At 35.2% G+C, this 25,061-nt stretch overlaps 1 protein-coding gene across 1 annotated transcript; it reads right to left on the bottom strand.

The window, feature by feature from the left end:
* Positions 1-14,233: 14,233 nt before the first annotated feature.
* Positions 14,234-23,978, bottom strand: LOC149559936 (uncharacterized). Its single transcript, XM_089824368.1, has 2 exons — positions 23,243-23,978; positions 14,234-14,994 (listed from the first exon to the last, which is right to left on the bottom strand). Exons 1-2 carry the CDS (start codon positions 23,780-23,782, stop codon positions 14,575-14,577), a joined length of 960 nt encoding a protein of 319 aa, XP_089680494.1. The 5' UTR covers positions 23,783-23,978; the 3' UTR covers positions 14,234-14,574.
* Positions 23,979-25,061: the final 1,083 nt, after the last annotated feature.

Below are 25,061 nucleotides of genomic sequence, written 5' to 3'. Positions count from 1 at the left end.
TCTACAAATATTCAGCAAAATCCTTGAGAATGATACCTCTCAAGAGATTGCATAACTGAAGAAGTGAAAGACCTTCTGAAGGGTTGCACATTGGAAGTGGTATTTGGCCATTTCATGTTGAGCTTCATTGAGTTTCAGACTGAGGTTTGATATTTTGGAGTTCTTTTTTGTGAGGGATTGCATCATTATTCAATTGGAGGGCTCCACAAGAAGATTCATTGCAAATCTGATATCAGATTTATTTTGAGGAGTTTAATTGCATATCTTAAGGAATTTTTTACTTCAGTTCTAGAGGGTTGATTGTTGGGGCAAATTGGAATTCTTGTTGGGAGAGATTATTAACAAATTATTCAAAGTTTTAAGAGCAGATTGCAAGTTTTTTTCCATCCACTGCTACAATACTCGCGCGTGAATAGTATCGCACTACGGTAACTCATGAATAGTAAAATCACCACAATAAGATGCTTGAGTTTCACTCTTTCCTATGTAAAGTCTCTTTTTTGACCTGTATTGGAGTTCTGGGTGTTATTCTCCAGTCCTAGCGGATTAAATCAGAATCACAGTTGGAGATAAGAAGATGGACTTGTTCTTGGTGGTTGCCAACAATATAGCAGGTTTCTTATTAATTCTGGGTTTGCATTTCTGGTTGTTACACACAGCAAGTTTGTTATAATCATTGTAGTTGCATCTAAGGTATTCATAGGCATGTAAGTTTAGTCTTCCAAGCATTGTAAAATTAGTTATTCATTGTTGCATAAGATTGCATTAAGTTGCTATTGTAGGTACATGTTTGTATCAACATTACTATATTTTTTGGAATCAGTATTGTATTTGAAAGACATTGTTGTGCACTCAAATATCATAGTAATCAGCATTAGATTTTGCATGCCAATTGTATGATGAAAAGTCACTTGGCTGTAAGTGGTTAATTTGATGTTAGAATTCATTATTATGCATAGAAAGGATATAAAGGACTTGCATAAGCATCCTAGGTGTTTGATATAATCATTTAGTAGTGAACTTCAAGTAATTCATGCAATCACAAGTGTTGTTAAAAGCTATTGAAGCAAACTGAAATGTTATATCAGTCATATGACCCTTGTATGTGAAGTGTTTGACAAAATTTTCAAGGCCAAAAATCAAAAGTTTTCAATCAGATTTGAGCAGGGTCATTACAGTGGTATCAGAGCGGTTTCTTGCCATCCTAATTGGGTTATTTCAGATTGAATTCAATTATCAGTATGGCTTTAACAGGAGACAAGGATTTGGAAGAAAGAATGCACAATGTAAAGAAAAAATTAGATTGTCCATTTTAGCGAACAGAGGACCTTCTAAGAACTTTGGAGGAGTTGGAAACTTGTTTAGGCAAGTTTGATCAGTCAAGACCCAATGCTATGCAAACAGCCTTATCTCCAGCATTTGGTTCGTTGGTTAAGCCCTGATTATTGAGACATCATGATGAAGTAATAAGACTTATAGCTCTCTCTTGCATTAGTGAAATCATGAGGATAATAGATGGCCTTGATTCTTATGACGATCAGATTATGAGATAGGTACTTCATGCCATGGTAAAAAGCTTTGAAAAGTTGGACAACATCCGGGACCCTTATTTCACAAAGAGGGCAAGATTACTTGAAGTATTTGCAAGGTATAGATTTGGAAATATTATGTTGGCAATAGATTGTATTGGTGACATTTGTAGGATGTTTAATACATTTTGGAATATTATGGACGAGTTACATCCCAGCAGGGTATTGGCATCGATGCACTCCATCATGTTCACAATCTTGTTTGAGGGGGAGGATGAAATCTCTAAACTTTTGGCAAAAGACTTATGGTATGTTTGGACAAAAGAGAGGAATTTGTCACCTATGGCATGTACCTGGTTAAAGAGCCTAATTGACAGGCCTAAGGATTGTACCTTCCCTATGACAAACAGAAACTTGTATGAGGAGTTTAACAGACATGTGGAATCAAAACAGGGAGACATTAGCACATCTTCAAGTAATGGTTTATCTGCATCATCGTCATAGGTAGAAGGGGTTACAAATGTTGTGCAGGTTGAGCCAATTACATCAGAAGGTGATATCACAGGCACACCAGATTGCGTGATTGACACAAATAGTGATTCCAGTATAGTTGGGTTGGATGAAGTTACAGCAGTTGAGGATATTGTCATGTTTGAGGATAGTACGATTGATCAAAAAGTGAGCATTCAGGACTTTGCAGAAAATGAGTATCAGGAACAATTGGATGCTTCTTCGCATGAGATAGAGGCTAGTAGTTCTTCATGTGTTTTGGCAAGCCAGCCGAAGACAAAGAAAAAGGATATTGTCGCGGCTTTATCTCATCATGAAAGAATGCGTGGATTGATCGAGAATCAAATTTGGATGATTCAACTGTAGGAGAGACAGAAAGGAGTCACAATAGGCTCTTGTGACAACTTATAACAAATCAAGGAAGGCATGGAGGCAATGAAGGTAAGTTACATACACCTACTTTCAGATCACAATCATCTCCTTAATCTTGTAGGGATCTATTTAGATGCATTGAAGAAGAAGGAGGAAGACGTGGACCGGCTTTCTCATGAGCTAGAGGATACTCAGAATTCCTTGGTGTGTACTCAGTTAGCTCTCTAGGATTCTAAGAGACATGTGGACGAGCTTTGTCTTGAGGTGAGTTCAGTTCGGGAGTTAGCGCATATAGCAGGGACTCAATTTTCTTTTACAATTGGGTCACATGTTGATGATGATATGAGTATGTCTAGCATTCACACTCCAGATTCAGAGATTTTAGACAGGTGCGTGAACTTAGTTGGTATTGTTCACATTACTCAAGTGAGAAGTTTACTTGAATTGCCAGTTGGTTTCCATTCATGGATTAGATGTTGGGATCCTTATCTTAGTACTTGGGATTGTTTTGACCGGAGATATCATTCTTTGGTAGTTTCCCAGGTGTAGTTCTCATCTGTGCCAGTAGCTTGTTTGATGCTGGAATTAGTTTTTACACACCTGTGTTGGGCATTGTTCATGTATCCAATTGACCATTCTTGTTGGAATGGGTTGATGATCTCTTAGATATGACAGAGTTTACAGAAGAGTCCCAGGATCTGATTATTACAGATGACACCCAGGGGGATGTTGTGGGCAGTTTTGAGGACTTACTCTCCTCAGCAGTTTCTTTTGATACGAAGGTTTTTGATGTTGATGCTTCAGTCGCTCCATTTGATGGTACAAGTTTAGCATTTGGTTTGCAAAATTTGGATGGAAATATTATAGATGATAGTTATTCTGAGGTTACTCCTTTGGACAGTGTACTAGGGGTAGAGTATAGGAGTTCGACCAGTCAACACAATCATGTGTCTAGTTAGCTGAGAGTTGGCGAGCGAGACATTTCTATCGCTTTAGAGCATTTTGATGCTACTCATTAGTTGTTAGCATTTTATGGATGGGGTTCTCCTACTAGTGATGAGTAGGGAGGTAGTTATCTTTCCTTGACAAAGATCCACTCTTTATGGGAGGCTATCTAGATTCTGAGATAGAATTATATGCAGTTGGTAGCCGATAGAGATTATCTTATGGAGTGGGGCAGTACAGCATATGACGCATTATTGGTCAAGGAAGATGAGGTGAGTGAGCTTACTCAATAGCTCGAGGTGACTTCTGAGTTTCTTGAGAGTACACAGTTGGCTTTTGAGGAATCACAGTTTCATTTAGCTATGGTGACCATGGAGTTAGAACAACTTTAGTCTTTACCAGATTCTATACAGTCACAGACCGTGGTGTCTAGTGATCTAAGGTTGTCCATGGTCGAGGTTGATAGAGATAGTGGAGATGAGGATATATCTGTCCACGACACTAGTATTGGCATATTTGGCTGGTTTCCACTGGAGGCAAGTTCAACTAAGTTGGGCGTTGTAGCTGAGCATTGTGGTATGTTTGGCTTGGAGGGCACAGATATTAGTGGTGTTGTTGTTGATTCTACGCCCTTGGCTATATCATCCTCTAACTTAGCTGATGATCAGTCACAGTTGGTCGTATCACGTCTACAGGATGAGTCTTTGACTGGGATTGGTTCTTTTTACCGGAATTATACTGTAGGATATGTTCATTGGTGTGCTTTTGATCTATGTGTTGAGGAGTTGATGGCAGACACGTTTGGTCTAGGCTCTCATTTTTGCTATATACCACGTAATGACTATTCACAATCAACAGTGCATGGGTGTTATGGTTATGAGACAATGGCCGGTGATCTGCAGAGTTGTGTTAACTGTAGTAGATGTATAGTGTGTGGATTCTCTGTATTTGGTACAGTTTCATGTGGGAGTGGTCACCATTGTAGTAGAGTTGGAGTGTGCATTCCGCATAACACAGTGGGTTGTGTGGATGGTGTTTATTATGTTGATAGTTTGGGTGATCTACTCTACTTGGGGTTTGATATTTCGAGAGTTTGTGCCTCGTGGGTTCCTGACTACAGCGGTAGTGGATTTGGAGTTCAGTTGCATAGTGGTTCACGATCCATTGATGGATTCCTTTTGGTTATATTTCAGAGGTTGTCGTTGGAGCCTACGTTGACTGATAGTAGTATGGTTCATGACTACATTTGGGATCTAGGTGGATTGATTGGTTTGTTGTTTGATCATTGCTTGGGGACAAGCAATTTCAGAAATGGCGGACTGTAATGTCCCCATTTTGGTTGACATCATTTTGCATGCTAGATCAGTCTATCATGGACTCTCATAGACTGGTGGTTGTGATGAGAGAGTCATTCTGGCATTTATTTGAGGACTGGATGGCTTATTATGCTCTTGGAGATATTATTTTATCATCACTTTTTATACGCAGCCTACATGTTATAATTTTAAGTTGAGATTGCACTTTTTATTTTATAAAGTTATTTAATTATAAAAGTGCATTATAATGGGATTTTATAATGGATGCTTCTATAAATTCTTAGTAACTTCTTAGAAAAGTGAATAAATAGAGGACTTGGCCTCTCATTTGCATACACTTGATTTGATGATTCTACTACCTTGTCTCTATGAGCATTTGTGACAGCATCTAGGTTTGCAAATATTCAAAAAAATCCTTGAGAACGATACCTCTAAAGAGATTGCATAACTGAGGAAGTGAAAGACCTTCTGAAGGGTTGCACATTGCAAGTGGTATTCGGCCATTTCATATTGAGCTTCATTGAGTTTCAGACTGAGGTTTGATATTTTGGAGTTCTTTTTGGTGAGGGATTGCATCATTGTTCAATTGGAGGGCTCCACAAGAAGATTCATTACAAATCTGATATCGGATTTATTTTGAAGAGTTTAATTGCATATCTTAAGGAAGTTTTTACTTCAGTTCTGGAGGGTTGATTGTTGCGGCAGATTGGAATTCTTGTTGGGAGAGATTATTAACAAATTATTCAAAGTTTTAAGAGCAGATTGCAAGTTTTTTTTCATCCACTACTACAGTACTCGTGTGAATAGTGTTGCGCTACAGTAACTCGTAAATAGTAAAATCGCTATAGTAAGATGCTTGAGTTTCACTCTTTCCCATGTAAAGTCTCTTTTCTGACCTGCATTGGAGTTCTAGGTGTTATTCTCTAGTCCTAGCGGATTAAATCAAAATCATAGTTGAAGATAAGAAGATGGACTTGTTCTTGGTGGCTACCAACAATATAGCAGGTTTCTTATTAATTCTGGGTTTGCATTTCTGGTTGTTACACACAGCAAGTTTGTTATAATCATTGTAGTTGCATTTGAGGTATTTGTAGGCATGTAAGTTTAGTCTTCCAAGCATTGTAAAATTAGTTATTCATTGTTGCATAAGATTGCATTAAGTTGCTGTTGTAGGTACATGTTTGTATCAGCATTACTATATTTTTTGGAATCAGTATTGTATTTGAAAGACATTGTTGTGCACTCAAATATCATAGTAATTAGCATTAGATTTTGCATGCCAATTGTATGACGAAAAGTCACTTGGCTATAGGTGGTTAATTTGATGTTAGAATTCATTATTATGCATAGAAAGGATATAAAGGACTTGCATAAACATCCTAGGTGTTTGATATAATCATTTAGTAGTGAACTTCAAGTAATTCATGCAATCACAAGTGTTGTTAAAAGCTATTGAAGCAAATTGAAATGTTATATCAGTCATATAACCCTTGTATGTGAAGTGTTTGACAAAATTTTCAAGGCCAAAAATCAAAAGTTTTCAATCAAATTTGAGCAGAGTCATTACATCTCTCCTTGCTATCAATAGATGAGTTAATGGGTTTTCTCTTATCACATGAACAAAGGTTGAATCATTCAAGAACTTCATCATTGAAGAATGCTTTCAAGACTCAACTTTCATTTGGAAGAACAAGAGGAAGATCAGATTACAACAGAGGCAAAGGACGTTTTACACAAAGAGGAGGAAGAGAAAATCCACAATTTGAGAGTAGAAGGCCAGCATCAGGCTCACAAACCAATTTCACATCAACAAGAGGAATGGTGAGCAACCATCATCAAGGAGAAAGGTATGACAAATCTAACATCCACTATCATTATTATAATAAATTTGGGCATTTTGCATCTGAGTGTAGAAAAAGACAATATGACATGAATAGGCAAAAAACACATTTTACAAATGAAAGTCAGCCCAACACTAGTGAGCAAAACACCATCTTGATAACATGCAATGTTGCACAAGAGAGTTCTAAAAAAGTATGGTTCTTAGATAGTGGTTGTAGTAACCATATGAGTGGGTCAAAGGAGATATTGTCAACAATAGATGAATCAGTAAAATCAAAGGTTAAGTTGGGGAATGATCATCAAATTTCAGTCATGGGAAAAGGGTCAATCAGCATAAGAACTAAGAAAGGTGAAGAAAAGGAAATTCCTTATGTATATTATGTTCCTGGATTGCAACACAATCTCATAAGCATTGGGCAACTAGTACAAAAGGGATATAGAATACATTTTGAAAATGGTGAATGTGTGATTCTAGATAAAAGACCAAGCAATAGGTTGATTGCAAAAGTTGAAATGACTCAAAATAGAATTTTCTCACTTAAAATCCAAAGTGAATTATTCTTAGAGCCAAATGAATTGCAAAAAGTAGCTAAATCTACATTGAAAGCTTTACACAAAAATGAATCTTGGCTATGGCATTTAACGTTTGGTCATTTAAACTTTAAAGGGTTACAACTCTTATATAAGAAACGAATGGTCTATGGGTTGTCATCAATAGAGCCACTTAAGACAACATGTGAGAGTTGTATTTTGGCAAAGCAACATAGAGAAAAAATTTCAATTGGAAAGTCTTAAAGAGCAAAACATCCACTTGAGATAGTCCATTCAGATCTTTGTGGGCCAATGCAAACACCATCCTTAAGTGGAAAGCTTTATTTCTTGACGTTTATTGATGATTTCAGCAGAAAAGTTTGGGTTTATTTTGTGAAGTATAAATTAGATGTATTTGTTGTCTTTAAAGAATTCAAGGAAAAAGTTAAGAAAGAAAGTGGATACTCTATTAAAACATTAAGAACCGATCAAGGTGGAGAATACATATCAAATAATTTTTTGAATTTTTGCAAAGAAAATGGCATATGAAAATAATTTACAGCAAGGTACACTCCACAAAAAAATGGAGTAGCAAAAAGAAAAAATAGAACAACTATGGAGATGACAAGGAGTATGTTAAAGGAGAAACACTTGCCAAATGAGTATTGGGTTGAAGCAGTTGCATGTTTAGCATACATACTAAATAGATGTCCAATGAAAGCAGTAATAAATAAAACACTAGAAGAAGCTTGGAGCAAAAGGAAGCACAATATAGCACATTTGAGAATATTTGGTTGTGTGGCATACTCATTGGTACCTCAAGAAGTGAGACAAAAATTGGATGATAGAGGAGAGAAGTGCATATTTGTGAGATATAGTGAACAATCCAAAGCATATAGGCTATACAATCCTATCACAAAGAAGTTAATAATAAGTTGTGATGTTGAGTTTGTAGAAAAAGAAACATGGGATGGTAGCTTGGGTAAGTCAACTACAGTTGTAGTTAGTGTTCCACAAGAAAATGAAGAAAATGAAACACAAGATGTGCATTCTACAACACAAACAAATGTTCCTAAAACACCTACAAGGGCACCTACCACTCAAAACATTATTACTCCAGCAAGCACTAACAATAGTGAATCATCTAATCCAACACTTGCATCATTAAGATCAAAGTCTATAAATACTTCAAGGAAGACACGAAGCCTTAGAGACATAGATGATGAATTACAAGAGGCTAAAAATGATAATTTATACATTAATTTTGCACTCTTAGCACATGCTGATCCAATTTATTTTGAAGAAGCTATTAAAGATGACAAATGGATTTCAGCCATGGATGAAGAAATTCAGTCAATAGAAAAGAATGATACTTGGGACTTAGTAGATCTTCCTAAAGGCAAGGATGTGATTGGAGTTAAGTGGGTATACAAAACAAAATATAATGCTAATGGAAAAGTAGAGAAACACAAAGCAAGACTAGTAGCCAAAGGCTTCACACAACAACTGAGTATAGACTACAATGAGACATTTGCACCTGTGGCAAGATTAGACACTATTAGAATGATTTTATCCATTACAGCCCAAAATAATTGGAAGGTTTATCAAATGGATGTGAAATCAGCATTATTGAATGGCATTTTAGAAGAAGTTTATATAAAACAACCACCGGGATATGAAATTTTCGGAGAAGAACATAAGGTATACAAGCTGAAGAAGGCACTATATGGCTTGACGCAAGCTCCTAGAGCTTGGTACAGCAAAATAGACTCTTATTTTGTGAATAATGGCTTTAGTAAGTGTGGCTATGAACCAACTTTGTATGTCAAAGTGAACAATAAAGGAGAAATATTGCTAGTTTTCTTATATGTAGATGATTTGATATTCACTGGTAATATGTCAATTAACAATTTCAAGGCAGCCATGAAAAATGAATTTGATATGACTAATTTGGGACTCATGAGATTTTTTTTTGGGATTCAAGTAAATCAAAATGATCAAAGGCATTTTCATTTGTCAAAGTAGGTATGCTACTGATTTGTTGAAAAGATTTAAAATGACAAATGTGAATTCAACCCCTACACCAGTTGCATTGGGTATAAAACTTAGTAAGAATGATGAAAGTCCTAATGTAGACACGGCTTTATTCAAAAGATTAGTTGGTAGCCTTTTATATTTGACAGCTACATGACCAGATATAATGCATGGAGTTAGTCTCATTTCTAGATTCATGGACAAACCAAAAGAAACTCATTGGAAAGCTGGAAAGAGGATTTTGAGGTATATAGCTGGAACAAAGAACTTTGGGATCTTATATGCGCATTCAGATCATTACAACTTGATTGGCTATACAGATAGTGACTGGGCAAGTAGCTTTGATGATAAAAGAAGCACTTCAGGACATATGTTTCACCTAGGATTAGGAGCTATTTCTCGGGCATCAAAGAAGCAACCAATTGTGACATTATCGTCAGCTGAAGTAGAATATGTTGTAGCAACATTAGCAGCCTATCAAGCAATGTGGATGAGAAGAGTACTTTCATATTTGAAGCATCCACAAGAACCTACAAGATTATATTGTGATAATAATTATGCAATTGTTTTATCAAAAAATCATGTCTTTCATCAACGTAGTAAACATATAGATATAAGATATCATTATATTCGTGAATTAGTGAACAATGGTGACATATGTCCTAAGTTTTGCAGGTCCAAAGAACAACTGGCAGACATTTTCACAAAGCCTCTTGCAAAGAATGTCTTTGAACATCTTCGAGAAAGTATTGGTATTACAAGCATATATGGTAGTGAAGATTAAGGGGGAGTGTTGGTGACATAGGCTTCTAGCTATCCTTTTAATCTCCCCTGCCTTTACCTACTCCAACTATTTTATTTATTGTTGTCTTCTCATCGAGAGATCTAGATCTCTCATTTTCTAATCTATACTTCTAGATTATTAGGTTTAGGTTTAGGGTTTGTTCCAAAAGTTTGAGTCGGCTGTAATACTTTTCCAGAAGTTTGTAGTTGTTTTGTCTTCTCGGTTAATGGTAGATTTCTCTAGAATATTGTATACTTTCTTATAAAAAGCACTATGTACTCATTTGAGATTATGGGGGAATGAAATATAATATAGTTTATTGTGCGGCAGCACATCGTGTTGTTATGTGTCTGTTATTTTTTGTCCTCTGTCCATCCATCAACATCCATTGTGATTCCTAAATCTGCAAGCTTCTCCACGAACATACAAGACAAGTACTATTATAAGTTAGAACCAAACATTTCCTCCACAAGGCAGACCCAGTAATAATTAATCACTTGCAGGCAATTGTAGCTGCAAGCTACAAAAAAACAATGACAAGATCGCTATTTAAGAGCTCAAGGAATACTGAGAGCCTGAGAGTGTCCCTAATTGTCTAACTGAAAAGGGACACTCGTGTTGTTTGTTAACACACACACCCCACTGCCAATGGGGACCCCCAGTTTTTGGGTAGCAATTTAATAGTTAGGTAGGTGTCTTTTCTTTGGTCTCTGGTCTCTAGCTTGCACAAAGTTGTAGAGCTTTTGGGTTTTTTTGGTCAAATTCAGAGATCTCATCTAGGAAGGGAAAATAGGTCAGTGAAATGGCTATCTAGCCGACCGGATTGCTATATATTATTACTTTGTTAATATTTTTAAAATTCTAAAATAGTTGTTTTGTAATTTCAATTTAATATTAAATAAGAAATTAATGTATATTTGTTACAATGTTGTGGTCATGCATTTGTCTTCAACTTAGTGCTAACTTGGTTGGATGAATATTCTAGTTTCTAATGTTACAAATGCATCCAAACAAGTCAAGGTAGAAAGAGTGCAATTTTCCAGAATCAACTTTCTATTTTTAGAAATTTGCTTTTCAAATTGACTTTTTTCTTTTTCTATTTTCAAAAAATGTTGTTTTTTAGCATTTCTGGGTTGATTTGAGAACGTCTATTTTTAGAAAGTTGCTTTTGCTTTTGCTTTTGTCCCTATAAACTGCTTTTTTAAATAAACACCAATACCAGACACTGGAGAAATGAACTAGCTAATTGGTCAACTGGTCAAATCAACATGTTAAGAAAGAACAATTTCCTCAACTAGTACTCAAAATCCATGTGCTAAAAATCAATGCAAGAAATCAAAGAAGTTAATACAAGAAAGATGGAAGGTAAATGGCACATGGGTTTGAACTTTCCAAGAGGTGAAGAAATAAATGAACGAAAGAAAAGCCAAATTTTACCCTAGATAAATTGGGGCAAATTTTTAGGTTTTATTGCTCATGGCACATCAACCTCTTGCTTTCACAAACACATCAATCACAAGGTCAATTCCTGACTAGATAAAAGCACAGATGTCAATTCCTGACTAGATAAAAGCACAGATGAGTTGCTTATTGGGAAAGAGTTCATTTCTAATTCTTTTTATTTTCTTTTCTTTTTTATAGAAAAGGAGAAAAAGTTGAAATTCATTTCAACACAAGTCACCTTGCAGATTAGCAGGACGAAGGAGTTCTCAGCTCAAAATTCCAGCAAAGGAAGGGAGAAACAAAGAACTTTTCAAGATTAATTGCTTACTTCTCATAGAGCTTTTCAAGATTAAATTTATCATTTTCTTACAGAACAAAGAGCTTTTCAAGATTAAATTCATCAATTGCTTTTTAATCCTCCTTGAAGCTTACAGAGATAATAATCAGTTTTAAATAACAGATTTTCCTCTGATTTTTCCTACGTTAAGATTTCATAGAAAGAGGGTAATTCTTGAGTTTTTTGAAATCAGATTTTAGAAATTTTATCTACAAATTTCATGGAATTACCAATCTTAACTCATTTCTTTCTGCTTTCAAAGGTTAAAATGCTTAAATTGATCAATAAAAATCAGACTAGGAGTATATTCTTCTTCCTTAAAAAGTTTTTGCAGCCTTTGGATGTCACTAATTACATGTTTCATACATGTACCATGCACCAAGAAATAATGGAGCTGCAATTAGTAAAGAACAATTGAAGGAGAATGTTAAGAAAGTGTTTCTCAAGGAAATGAAGGCTATCCAGGATGGCCAGTTAGATATGATCTACATTAACAATTTTCACAAGCAAGAGAACAAGTGAGAAAGCACTTTCAGCCAATACAATGAAACCTTCAACATGATAGGATTGCAATTGGATACCGTTCCTAACATAGAAATGGATGAGCTTAATTCGCTCATGATCAGATTCAATACATTCATGGATAAAGAGCCAAAAATAAATTAAAAAATTGCATCTTATATTCTGGTTTTATCAATGAGCTTGCTAGGTGTCAGTGTTACCTATAATTCCAAATGGCTCATCATCTCTGTGCCATGTGTCAGCAATAAAGCAACCAATCATTCAATAGTTGTTGATTATGTAAGTAAGTAAGTGGGTTTTATAGTCCACGACACTATGCCATAGTTTTTGAGTTTACATATGGTGACAATGATATGAGACTACTTCGTACTCTTTTTCAAGAGACGCTTGGCGCTACAAACGAGGCGTACATACCCTACCCCTCAGGTGTAATAAACCCTAGTTAGAGTTCTATCTTGTAATCTAGGTCGTCGATCTTGGTTCAATCTGGACCATTGGTTACTTTTTGGGTGCCTATTGAAAGCCTTCTCATTTCATTTGCTAGAGGAGATTGCGGAGAAATTGTTCGATAAGAAATAAGCAAAGTTCATTTAAGTTTGGTGGATATTTATTCTTTTGCAAGTTAGCATGGCTTCTTCTTTCTCACTAGAATAAAACAAATTACAAAGTTAGTAGCAAACGAATAAAAGATTGATAGTATTGCTTATGGTGAGATTGGTAAATTCATACCTTGTTCATTGTTCAAATGTTGGAGAATGTGAGTGATGTGAAAATATATTAACGTACTCCCATTGTGTAGTTGAAATTAGCAAAACAAAAGGATTGATAGTATTGCTTATGGTGAGATTGGTAAATTCATACCTTGTTCATTGTTCAAATGTTGGAGAATGTGAGTGATGTGAAAATATATTACGTACTCCCATATTTGTGGAGTAGTTGAAATTAGCAAAACAAATATAAGTGTGATTTCACCTCTGCGATATTGGTCTCTTGAAGTCATAGGATTATTCCACAGGATTAATTTAGGGTTAGAATTATCTTCCCAAAACCATCTTCTTTTGCATTATGGTTTCAAAGGTTTTTTAAGTGCAGATAAAGCAATATCATTCGAATTCAAATTAAAAAGTACTGTAAGGAAATTGGCAAAACTTGAAATTGGATTTAATGTCCTAGAACAATTTCAATAAATCCCCTTGGGTACCAGCATTACATCAAGCCAAATTGTGTCTATCCCATAAAGCAAATTACCCACATTTGGAACCTTGGAGCTGACATTTTGAACACATAGTTTAGCACATTGAAGACTTCATTCAAGAGAAGATGAGAGTGACCTTAGGTATTTTATTCCATGCTGAGGAGTCTCACAAAACACTCACCAAGCTGTCCTTACCCCTGACTAATCAGCACCCACATTCGCAATCTTGGAGCTGGCTTTTTGAACACATAGTTTAGCACATTGAAGATTTCATTCAAGAGAAGATAAAGAGTGACCTTTGGTATTTTATTCCATGCTGAGGAGTCTCGCAAAACACTCACCAAGTTGTCCTGTCCTTACCCCTGACCAATCAGCACCCACATTCGGAATCTTGGAGCTGGCTTTTTGAACACATAGTTTAGCACATTGAAGATTTCATTCAAGAGAAGATAGAGTGACCTTTGGCATTTTATTCCATGCTGAGGAGTCTCGCAAAACACTCACCAAGTTGTCCTTACCCCTGACTAATCAGTATGCCCAGAAGCAAAAACTGGGGAAAATAAACAAAAATAAAAGAAATACTTTTGGAGTAAAATCACTGAAAACACGACAAAATTGTTTGTATGGTTAGGTTTGGGGATATAATACAGGTCTTGACTGTGTGTGTCAGCTGCACAAAGGGGCTGGTCATTAGTCATCCAAGAAATTGTTACATCTTTCAAAAACACACATTTTCATAGAGGAAAACAATGCTACCACCTGAAATGCGTTATAATACGGAATCTCAGTTTACATAGAATTTTACTATATGATCTTTGTTAGTTTTATTGGATTCTATGTCAAAGTTCAAACCCAGTAGAAAAAACAAGCGACTGTCAATAAAATGTCCAGATTTAGCATAAAGCACTTGGCAACCATTCATTTATCTCAATGTCTCAATCCCAGTGACTAAGCTATAGATCAGAATCTGTAATGTCAAGGACTCGAGGGTTTCTTTTGTACATTACAAAACTAAAACTACCCTCCAGCTCAAAGTAGATGTTCATCATATTGGCTGGGCCAGTCCACAAAACATAGACACAAACAAGATTTTTCCCCAATAAATCCATTGTCAATCTTTTGAAAACACTGCCATGTCTATCACACAAACTAAAAACTTTTATCTAACTGGAGCAATCATGGCAATCACAGCACAATTGAATACCCAAGGATGTTTATTTATACTGCCCAAAAAGCACATCCATGACACCCCTGTTGAACCGACCCATTTTTTGCATGTGCTTTCGAGCTTCCTTATCATCGGCAACAAAGCCCTTGTCCTTCAATTTCACAAGAAGCTGCTGAAGTTCATTCTCTTTCTTTGCCCTCAAGTAAGAATCAACCACCGGAACATAAACGGAAGCATTAGGATTCCAGCCATTACTCAGCATTTCAAGTGTGTATTTCCCAGCATCCTCAAGCATTTTTGCCTGACAGAGCCCTTGGATAAGAACAGTGTAGGTGTAAGAATTGGGTCTGACCCCAGAAGCCTGCATTCTCATGTAACTCTTAAGTCCTTCCTTGATCCTGCCAGCCTTGCAGTAAGCCTCTATGATTGCAGTATGTGAAACAACATCTGGCATTTTGCTATTGTCCTTCAATTAAAAAACCACACAGTATTAGAAGTTGTAAAACTCTCACATTTGATGTTTTCATATCAATATAATTATAAAACTATTTTTCAATATCAATTCACATTGGAAAAGCAAATTTCAAGAACAATGATATTACAAAGTACAAATTTGGGTCAATAGAAATTTTTGTGTACAAAACATACATTTAGCAAAGCTTAATACCATGCACTAAAATTATCTACAAGCATTCAAGTAAAAGTTTGGAAATTTTCAGAAAAACAACCAAAATCTTCAAGAAACTAACCAAGTGGCATACATCAGCAATTAAAGATTCCCTTAAATTTGACCGGAGTAACTAAGAAGAGAAAACCTAGTAGCTAAAAGTTCTCTTTGTTTTCAGAAAATGACTATCATATTATCCACTAGATCTCATTCTTTTTGGAACAATTACTAAATCTCTACCTGATTTTCCACTAACTACCCACCCATTTAGTAATGAAGATCAGCCACTATAAGGTCAACACCAATGCTTAGCAAGAGGTGAGATTTAGAATATATTAGCCGCTTAAAAATTACTAAATCTTTCAAGCATAGATTGTGGGAATATTAAGTAAAATATCCCATGACTTCAAATCAAATTTATCGAAAAGATGAATGTTAATCAACACAATTTTGCTTTGGTGACTCCCCAATAACTCTGCTACCCAATTTAGCAATTTAAAAAAACAGAGAACACAAGATGACCCTGGTTTAATGGCAATACCTCATCATCCTCAACCTTGACCTCAAAAAGCATGAAAGCCCCAATCTGTTATTTCACTAACTATCCATCTGATTAGTGATGAAGATCAGCCACTAAAAGGTAAACACAAAAGCTTAAGAAGTGTTATGGTAAATTGATGTTGTTCTATTAAATAGAGGGGATGAAAGCTCCTTATATAGATTTACAAAAACTATGTCTCTGAAAGAAACAATCGTGAACTAAAGATGAAAATCAAAACTACCTAATAAACTAAAGCTTAACAAAAATGACCATTAAAAGCACCTTATAATATTCTAACACCTTCCCTTAATGGTCATCATCTAAGTATTGTCTTTTGGTCACATTCTTCAAAACATCCTCCTGTTGGTGAGACCCTCACTGGATCTGCAAAATGTTAATGACCAAGGTAGCCAAAATTTGTCCAAAAAAGAACAAAGAAGGGTGCCCCCTTCTTCAAAAAGCTTTGTAAAAAGATAGAAGAGCCTACCAAAAGTACTGCTATTGAGATGTGTTTGCAACTAACCCTCCTCGAATAAGCAAAAAATCTGACTAGAAATCATAAAAAAATTCCAACCTAATGTTGGATAATGGAGGTACTCTTCCCTAGAGAAAAAGACAAACACTGATAACAACTAGGATAATTTTGAGGAAAAATTGGCAAATCCTCCAAGCTTTGTAGATGAGCATGATGCCCCAAAACGATTGCAAAAGGTCACAAATTTTTAGGAGAAAATTTTATTAAAAAACACAATTTTTGAGGTGAAAAACTGATGAAAACTAAACCACAAGATATTAGACACAAATCAAAGAATACAAAGCTTTCTTTTTTTATGAAAAAAATTGTTATTCCAGATCTACTGCAAATGTAATAGCACTGCCATTCTAGTTGGTATGTACTTTCTAAATGACAGCCATATCTCTAATATAGGATGAAGTATGGATAGACATGTCTCTTCACGAGACATGTCTATTCATTGGAATGTAAGTAATATAATAAATATCTCATATATTTAATATATTAATATATATATATTATATCTCACACTTATATATATAATATATATTTGCACTATAATTTATCCAACTAAAGCTACCAATTATTAACACTCCCTCTTAGCTTAGAGAGGATAAACAAGATTCATACACAATATGAATAACATATTACCTCAACGTAAATAATGATTTCTAGAATGTCAACTCATTTGACTTCCTGAATTATTGAATCCCAACTCATTTGACATCTGATTGATGCTACAAACATCAACACTCCCTAGCTAGGGAAGATAAATGGTATAATCATATTACATATCTTGTGATCATATGACATGTAATATGAAGTATCATCTAATATAAATACCTAGTTTTACATATCACCTAACACATGATATGAGGAATCACCTAACATGTGATACCTAGTTTTACATATCACCTAACACATGATATGAGGAATCACCTAACACGTGATACCTAATTTTACATATCACCTAACACGTGATATGAGGAATCACGTAACACGTAATACCTAGTTTTACATATCACGTAACACGTGATACCTAGTTTTAGATATCATCTCAATATGATATCAGAGATACAGTCTGATCAAGAATATCAAGTCTCGTGATATTCACCATAGCTCAAAATTGTTCAAAGGTAATGTGCACTTACCATAGGAACATTCATAATCTATTGTGATCGGTTTCAGCCATCGCACGATGTCTATCATAATCTAGAAGGTCATGCTCTGTTTAAGGAACTGAATCCACCATGCTAGAAATCATCTATCATGATTTGTTTCAGCCATCACACGATGTCTATCATGATAGAAGATTAAGTTATTGTAAGATTGTCATCTTCCAATAACATCAACAAATACAAGTGATAATCATTTGGAAGTCGTCATTTCCTCATGATTTACATAGGGCCCATAAGGCATTAAATGATTTCATAAGTATAATAATCAATTCAATCAAGTTTACCTTATAGGTGTTTCATCTTCAACAGTGAAACTCCCTCTCAATCACTATGATCAAGATTCTCACAAGTTGAATGAACCCATCTGCTCCCTCTGAAGCTTGAGTTCATCAACATTTTGACCTCTTTGCAAAATGCCAGACTCTCTCCGAATCTCCCTCTGAATCTGAATTTCATATGCTTTCGCCCTTAAGTAAATATTTCCTTTCATAAGGTGAGCCCATTTAGGAAATATAACACAAGAATCAATTTTCACCCTTCATTGAATATTTAATCACCCCTCTTTGTACCTAGAAAAGATACGAAAGAGAAAAAATATTGAAAGGTGACTTTGTGCAGCCACAACTTCAGAGTACCACAAATGAAATAGTGTCATTAGTATCAACTTGCCACGTTACTTTTGTTCATCACTTCCAACATCCTTCGGTGCCCTTTCCCAATTGTTTAAATGACTAATTGTATTTCCCAATCCTTCACTATCTATAGTCTTGTCATTAAACAATGACATGGAATATAGTCTCAATTCTATATGACGTGTACAATCATAGACTTTATTTTGGAAATTAATTATTTCGTCCTTTTAGTGGATTATCATATCATGTACATGGACTCGTTCCCTTTGCATTTCATATCTTGTCATTGTAATCCACAATATCGTCAATTCATCTTCGTCTATAATTTCGTTTTTGATTTTCTGAATTTTGACATTTAATTTCTTTTTCAAATAGCAAGAGCTTGCACACAGAACCTGCCCTCAATCTCCATGCAAGGATGCTAATCTCAGTGGACTTCAAACCCCCTCACAAGGCTTAATATCTCATCACACGGTGAAAGAAAATTGACAATCTCAAGAACTTGGCCAAATCATCTCTATTTTCTCTGGTCAATATTGTTGAGATATTCGACAAGGTTGAGGCTAACTTTTGGACCCTAATGCCAATTATCTCCCCCTCAACAATGCGGGTTGGATAGGTCATTGTTCTCGTGAAACGTAGACTTTTTAGTAGTCTTTATAGAGGGGATGCACATAGGTTGTGAAAGAAGATGTCCTACGTGTCTTCATTTATTCCTCTCATTAAAATAATTAATTTTCTCCATTATTTTATTGATACATGATTCAATGACAATAATAGAGGGATCTGGGCACCGTGAGTTAAACCTCCATCTGTCATTGTCAACTTGGCCATGGGCATCTCCTCAACTTCCACTTACCAATTTGCGGAATTCATAATGCCCAGCTCCGTTTTATTCTCACAGGGACACATCGCAGTTACCCATAATTCGATCCATTTTCATTTGATCGATCAACATAGTGATTCATATGGATCATATAAAATGTTTGATCTTTCGGGTCTTATTGTTGAGAAGTTCGATGCAAAAAACTACTTCAATGCTATTTCCAATTCCAATCATGATATGAAATGAAATGAGATTTACTCATGTACGATAGCCAAGATAGAATGAATTGTGATGATGGACATCTAATTTTACTATAACCGTCCAATCTGAAATATTCATGGAGATTCAATCATAAACTCGCTCATTTTAACCACCATATTGATTTTTACAGTTGAACCCACCAATTACACATTACTCATTATCTTTCTTCGCAACCCTCTCTATGGGGTCCGATGAATGCCTACCTTAAAATTGTTCCATATGTGGGGGATGACAATATTCTCTAAACACTCCCACATCAGTATTCAACGATTTAATGCATTAAGACCACCAATGTATGAGCACAATATACATTTGATTTGTTGTCTCACGTGGATGGTCACTATCGTTCGTGGCATAATACATTTTCCGACAATTCTCTGCAATATCCTCATGGCCATTGAATGAGACTAAAAGATATCTTCAAATCTGGTGAATCAAAACGACAGGCAGAGACATCATATATGGTGCAAGAGTGTCGGGGGTTTGAACCAGTGACTCTTCATCTATAATAAATTAATCACGTTTTGTGACTATCTTAGCCTCATAATTCATTGTAGGAATTGCATAATTGCATACCATTATTAATAGAAATAATTGTGAGAAACTTCGTTGTCACTTTCTCCCTCTGATCATTCCTCAAGTCTCTGCTCTCATTGTTTGACTTTGTACACTGATTATAAGAACACAATCTTTCTATCATGTCTTTGATTTCTTTATTACATCTACAATTGGCTCTAATACCATGTTAGTGTTTTCCAAATCTGCTGCAAATGTAATAGCACTGCCATTCTAGTTGGTATGTACTTTCTAAATAACAGCCATCTCTCTAATATAGGATGAAGTACGGATAGACACGTCTCTTCACGAGACATGTCTATTCATTAGAATGTAATTAATATAATAAATATCTCATATATTTAATATATTAATATATACTATATCTCACACTTATATATATAATATATATTTGCACTATAGTTTATCCAACTAAAGCTACCAATTATTAACAAAAACCCAACGAATAATTTCCAAGGAAAAAATTATAAACCCGCTAGAAACCAAATAGATAACTTTTGGGGAAAAATTATAAACTCAACAAATAACTTTTTGAGGAGAAAAATTATATACCCCATCAAAGAAACCTTCAGGCAGCAATGCGTGAGACTTCGCATAGTAAAACAGCACGTGCAAGAACAGGCATGTCACAAAAGCCTATGTTCCCTCGAGTTTCTGGGATGCGGACAGCGGGACATGTTTCTGGGAAGGCAAAAATTGTTGGTGATTTTGGGAACGGGGGGAGAGCAATTGGGGACAGATTTTATATATATATATATAGGGAAACTTTAAAATATATGCTGAAATTTGAAAATATGCATGTCATTCAAATGAAACTAAGCACAATGCATGTCATTTAAACATTATAAAACCTTAACATACACCATTTGAATACCATCTAGAAAATAATAACCGATTTCAGTACTCAATTGTCAATATGCATATCAATATGTGAAGAAAATTATTTAAATATAAGTTTAACAGTGCACAATATCATAAAAATATGAAAATCTAAATATGCCCAAAGGCTAGAGGGCTACCATATAGTACCAATGTATCATCATCATGTTCAAGTTCAACATAGGAAAGCAAAAACTTAATGGCTTTTGGTTTGTCTTTTTATTTTTGCACTGAAAAAATTGGGACAGTCGGTTGTCCCCAATACGATCGGGGGATGTCTATGTGAACAAAAATATTTAACATAAGTTTAGCTATGAACAATATTATAAAAATGTGAAAATCTAAATATGCCCAAAGGCTAGAGGGCTGCTATATAGTATCAATGTATCATCATCATGTTCAAGTTCAACATAAGAAAGCAAAAACTTTATGTTTTTTGGTTTTTATTTTTATTTTGCAAAAACATCTCCTGGGTTTTTTTCAATTTTGGGGATGGCAGGGGATGCCCCATACCCGTCCCCCCATCCCAAGTACGTCCCCGTCTAAATAACGAGTTTTTTAGGCAGGGACATGTCCCAAAGGTACGTAGCAAAATGCACATGCAACCAACATGCCTCCTGAGATTTTCAGTGTTTTGAAATTGAAAAAAAAATTTCTGGAAAAAATTCCAGACTAAACGAAGCTCAATTTTTTCTTTTAGAAATCATCAAATTTTATGAAATCCTATCAACCCGCTAGTACCATGTAATGGTAGATCAATGTTGTATTAAACAAGCGGAGACAAAATCTCCTAATATAGACTTACAAAGGTAATGTTTCTAAAAGAAACAATTGTGAACTAAAGACGAATAAAGAAACTACCTAATAAACTAAAGATTGACTAAGATGACCATTAAAGAAACATTATATTATTCTAATTGGTAGAAGGTGAGAATTAAAATAGACTAGTCAATTATTAAAATACTAAATCTTTTAGATATAGTTTGTGGAAATATTAAGTAGAAAGACATCTCATAATTTTATAAAAAAATAATCAATTGGAAGAATGTTAATCAACAAAAATTTGCTCAAGTGCCAATAGTGGCATGTCGTGATGGTTAAGTTGTTGAGTTGTTATCCTTGCCATCAAAGTTCAAATCTAATGGGGATGAAGTCCCCCGTTTGTGGCCTCACTGGTTCATAGCTCCAGGTCAAAGCATTTACCCCTCTTTAAAAACAAAAATTTGCTCAAGTAACCCTCTAATAACTCTAGTACCCAATTTACTTTTTAAAAATTTAAAAAACAAACACGGGATGAAGGCATGAAGGCCCCTGTCTGCTTTTTCACTAACTATTCATCCAATTAGTGATGAAGATTAGCTGCCAAAAGGCAATGTAACACCAATATTGGGGAGGCAAGTTTTAGGGATGGGGTCACCAAGTGCCTTGATTTTGGGATAGCGGGGGGAAGGTGTGGGGACAGCAGCAGGGGGGGGGTTGGTGCAAGGGGTGTTCTATACTATACATGTAGAACTTGAAATGCTAGTTATGAAAAGATGGCTCAAAACAACATACCAAATTGAAATACTTGAACATAGCAAACTCGCAACACTAATCACAACCATTGAACATTTAACATAGTGGCATAGTCCATACACAATAGTAACATTCAAAAATCAAAATTCAAATAGAAAATATAGTCCATACCCAATAGTAACATTCAAAATTCAAAATTCAAATACAAAACATAGTCCATATCCAATAGTAACATTCAAAAATCAAAATTCAAATAGAAATTCAAGCCTCTGTCCCAGCAGCAGTGTGGATGTAGAATGGCGGAGATGGGGGTACTCAAGTACGCAAGTCCCCAGTGCAGGGACTTCTAGGAGACAAGTAATTTGAATTTTGGGGGGAGACGCGAGTCCCCATGTTTCATTGCTAAAAAGTCAACTCTGGTTCTTAGGAAAAAGATGAGATTTAGAATACCACAGCTTCCAGGTACAACTTTCCCTTCGGGTATAGCTTGTGGGAACATTAAGTAGTAAAACGCCCTGTGATTTTCAAGAAAAACTATTGATTCAAAGAATGTTTAATCAACATAATTTTGCTCCAGTGACGCCCCATTAACTCTAGTACCCAATTTAGCAATTAAAACATAGATAGAACCCAGAATGACCTTGGTTTAAATGTCATATACCCCATCCTCCTCAACCTTAACCTCGAAAAACATGAAGGCCCCTTCTACTAAAAAAGGATCATTCTCCTCTAGTCAGAACGAGTATTAGTTCCCTAATGGCCCCCAACCTGAAAATCAGGATGCCCTCCAACCATCCAGTGGCAAATTACCTCCAAGCATCTTGAAAACTTCTGGGCAGAACTCTAACATAAAAAAGAGGAACAAAAATCGGGGGAAAGCAAACCACTCAACTTCAGATAGCTCAGACTGTGGTCACCCTAATAACCATGATGTCACGGGCTAGGGCAGGAGAAAAATTTCCAATTGCAGAAATATTGTTTCCACGGCTATAACATTGTGTATAGCTTCTGATTTTGAGTTATTGTTTCAAAAACTTAATCAAAACCAGAAACTTACATGTTTGTAACGAGGATTTTCATGGAAATAAATAGAGAGACAATCAATAGGCTGCAAAATTCCCCTACCTTCATTACACCGAAGAGGCTCATGGCCTCGGCCATGTATCCATCCTGCGAGAGCGCGTCAAACATCTTGGCAGCCTGCTGAACAAAATTATCTTCCTTCATTTTGTGGAAAATCTCCGGGAGATTGGTAGGGTCCTTGGGCTCCTCAATGGCGGGCTTCTTGTTGAAGGGATCGTAAAATGGTTTGATCTGCGAAGCATCTTTGGGTTTGGCGGCGGCGGCAGCAGCAGCCGCCTCCTTCTTCTTTCTCTCTTCCTCTTCTTCATCGTCCTCCGGTTCGCTTTCGTCACCGGCATGAATTATTAAATGTCTGTTCTGCAATGGCCGAGCAAAGGAAATAACAGGGAATTGCGTTTTTTGAATTGGCGGGTTTCTAGGGCTACAGTTTTGAAGTTCAGAGAATGTATATACGGAGGGATTCAAAGGTTTGGAGGAAAAATTGGATGAGCTGAATAAGGAAAATAAGCGAGGAGGAAAGGAGTATATGCGCTTGCTAATTACAGAGGAGGAGTTGCGGGCAAAAGGTAGATATATCAACATCTTCGTTCCAGAGCCCAATCACAAAGACAGCTCCTAGAGTGTCGTTAGTAGAGACTTAAAATCCGAAACTTTAGGGCTTTGGGGGTTTATGTTAGGGTTTTATCATTTGGGATTCAAGAAGAAAGGAGGTTTCTGGAAGTTTGATTCAGAGCTCTTACTCCAAAACCAATGAATCGAGCATTGGTCATTATTACTTAGTTATTACTGATTGTCTTTCTTATTATTAATTAATTATAATTTTATTATTAATGTAAATATTTATTATTAGCCCTAGAACTAATGTTTTTGTGTTGGGCTTTTTGATGTTTTATGTATGGTATAATTAGATTTATTTTTATTTTTATTTTTTTCAAATTGACTTGTAATTGTTTTCTTAGGGTTCGTTTAGTTGCTGGCATAGGAATTGACAATTAGAATAGAAAAATGGAATGGGAATGGAAAAGGGCAATTCCAATTCTGTTTGATTCACTTGGAATTCGATTGAGAATATGTTAATCCATTGTTTGATTGTAAAAAAAAAAAATAGGAATAAGGTTAAGTTTTGTATTTTGAAAAATATTTCCCTTAAATTTTTTTTGAAATTTATTATTTTTTGGTTAATTTTTTCAATAATAATAAAAAGTTTAATTTATTTTCCTTTTTTTAAACAAATAGGTATAATAAAAAAAATGTTATTAAAAAAAATGTTGAAAAAAAAATTCAAAATTTTTTTTTTTTTTTTAAATAATTAAATTTTATTTTTTTTAATAAAAAAACGGATTGGGAATAGGAATGGCTATTCCAATTCCAACTTTTTTTGGCATAGACATATGCTCATTTTAGGGGCAAAATTGGAATATGTCTTCCTATTCCCAATTCTGATTGAGCGTACCAAACAACAAATATAAAATATATTCTAATTTTCTCTTCCTATTCCAATCCTATTCCAACAACCAAACAGGGCCTTATGGGTTGTATTAATTTTTATTAATTGACTTGTAATTTTCATCTTACATGATGTTGTATTAGGTAATGTAATTTTTAGGTATTCTATTAATTTTAGTGTATGTACAAGTGTGTGTACAAGGCAATGGATGTACAAGGAAAATATTGTTTTTGATTGAACATTTAATTATATAGGCAATATACATGCTAAAGTTAATCTTGATGGGAATGTTTTTGGTTTGTACTTATTGGAATTTGTTTGTTTGTTTTTTTGCATTTGGTTTGTTCAAGTTGTGAGAAAAATGAGATGAGGATTTGAGAAGAATCAAGCAAAAGTAATGGGTTTGTAGGTATG

This window comes from Cupressus sempervirens, chromosome 4 (genome assembly GCF_028749045.1).
Source record: "Cupressus sempervirens isolate cs-2001-9-10 chromosome 4, ASM2874904v1, whole genome shotgun sequence".
Taxonomy (NCBI): Eukaryota; Viridiplantae; Streptophyta; class Pinopsida; order Cupressales; family Cupressaceae; genus Cupressus; species Cupressus sempervirens.
This window is presented reverse-complemented; position numbering and strand designations above follow the sequence as displayed.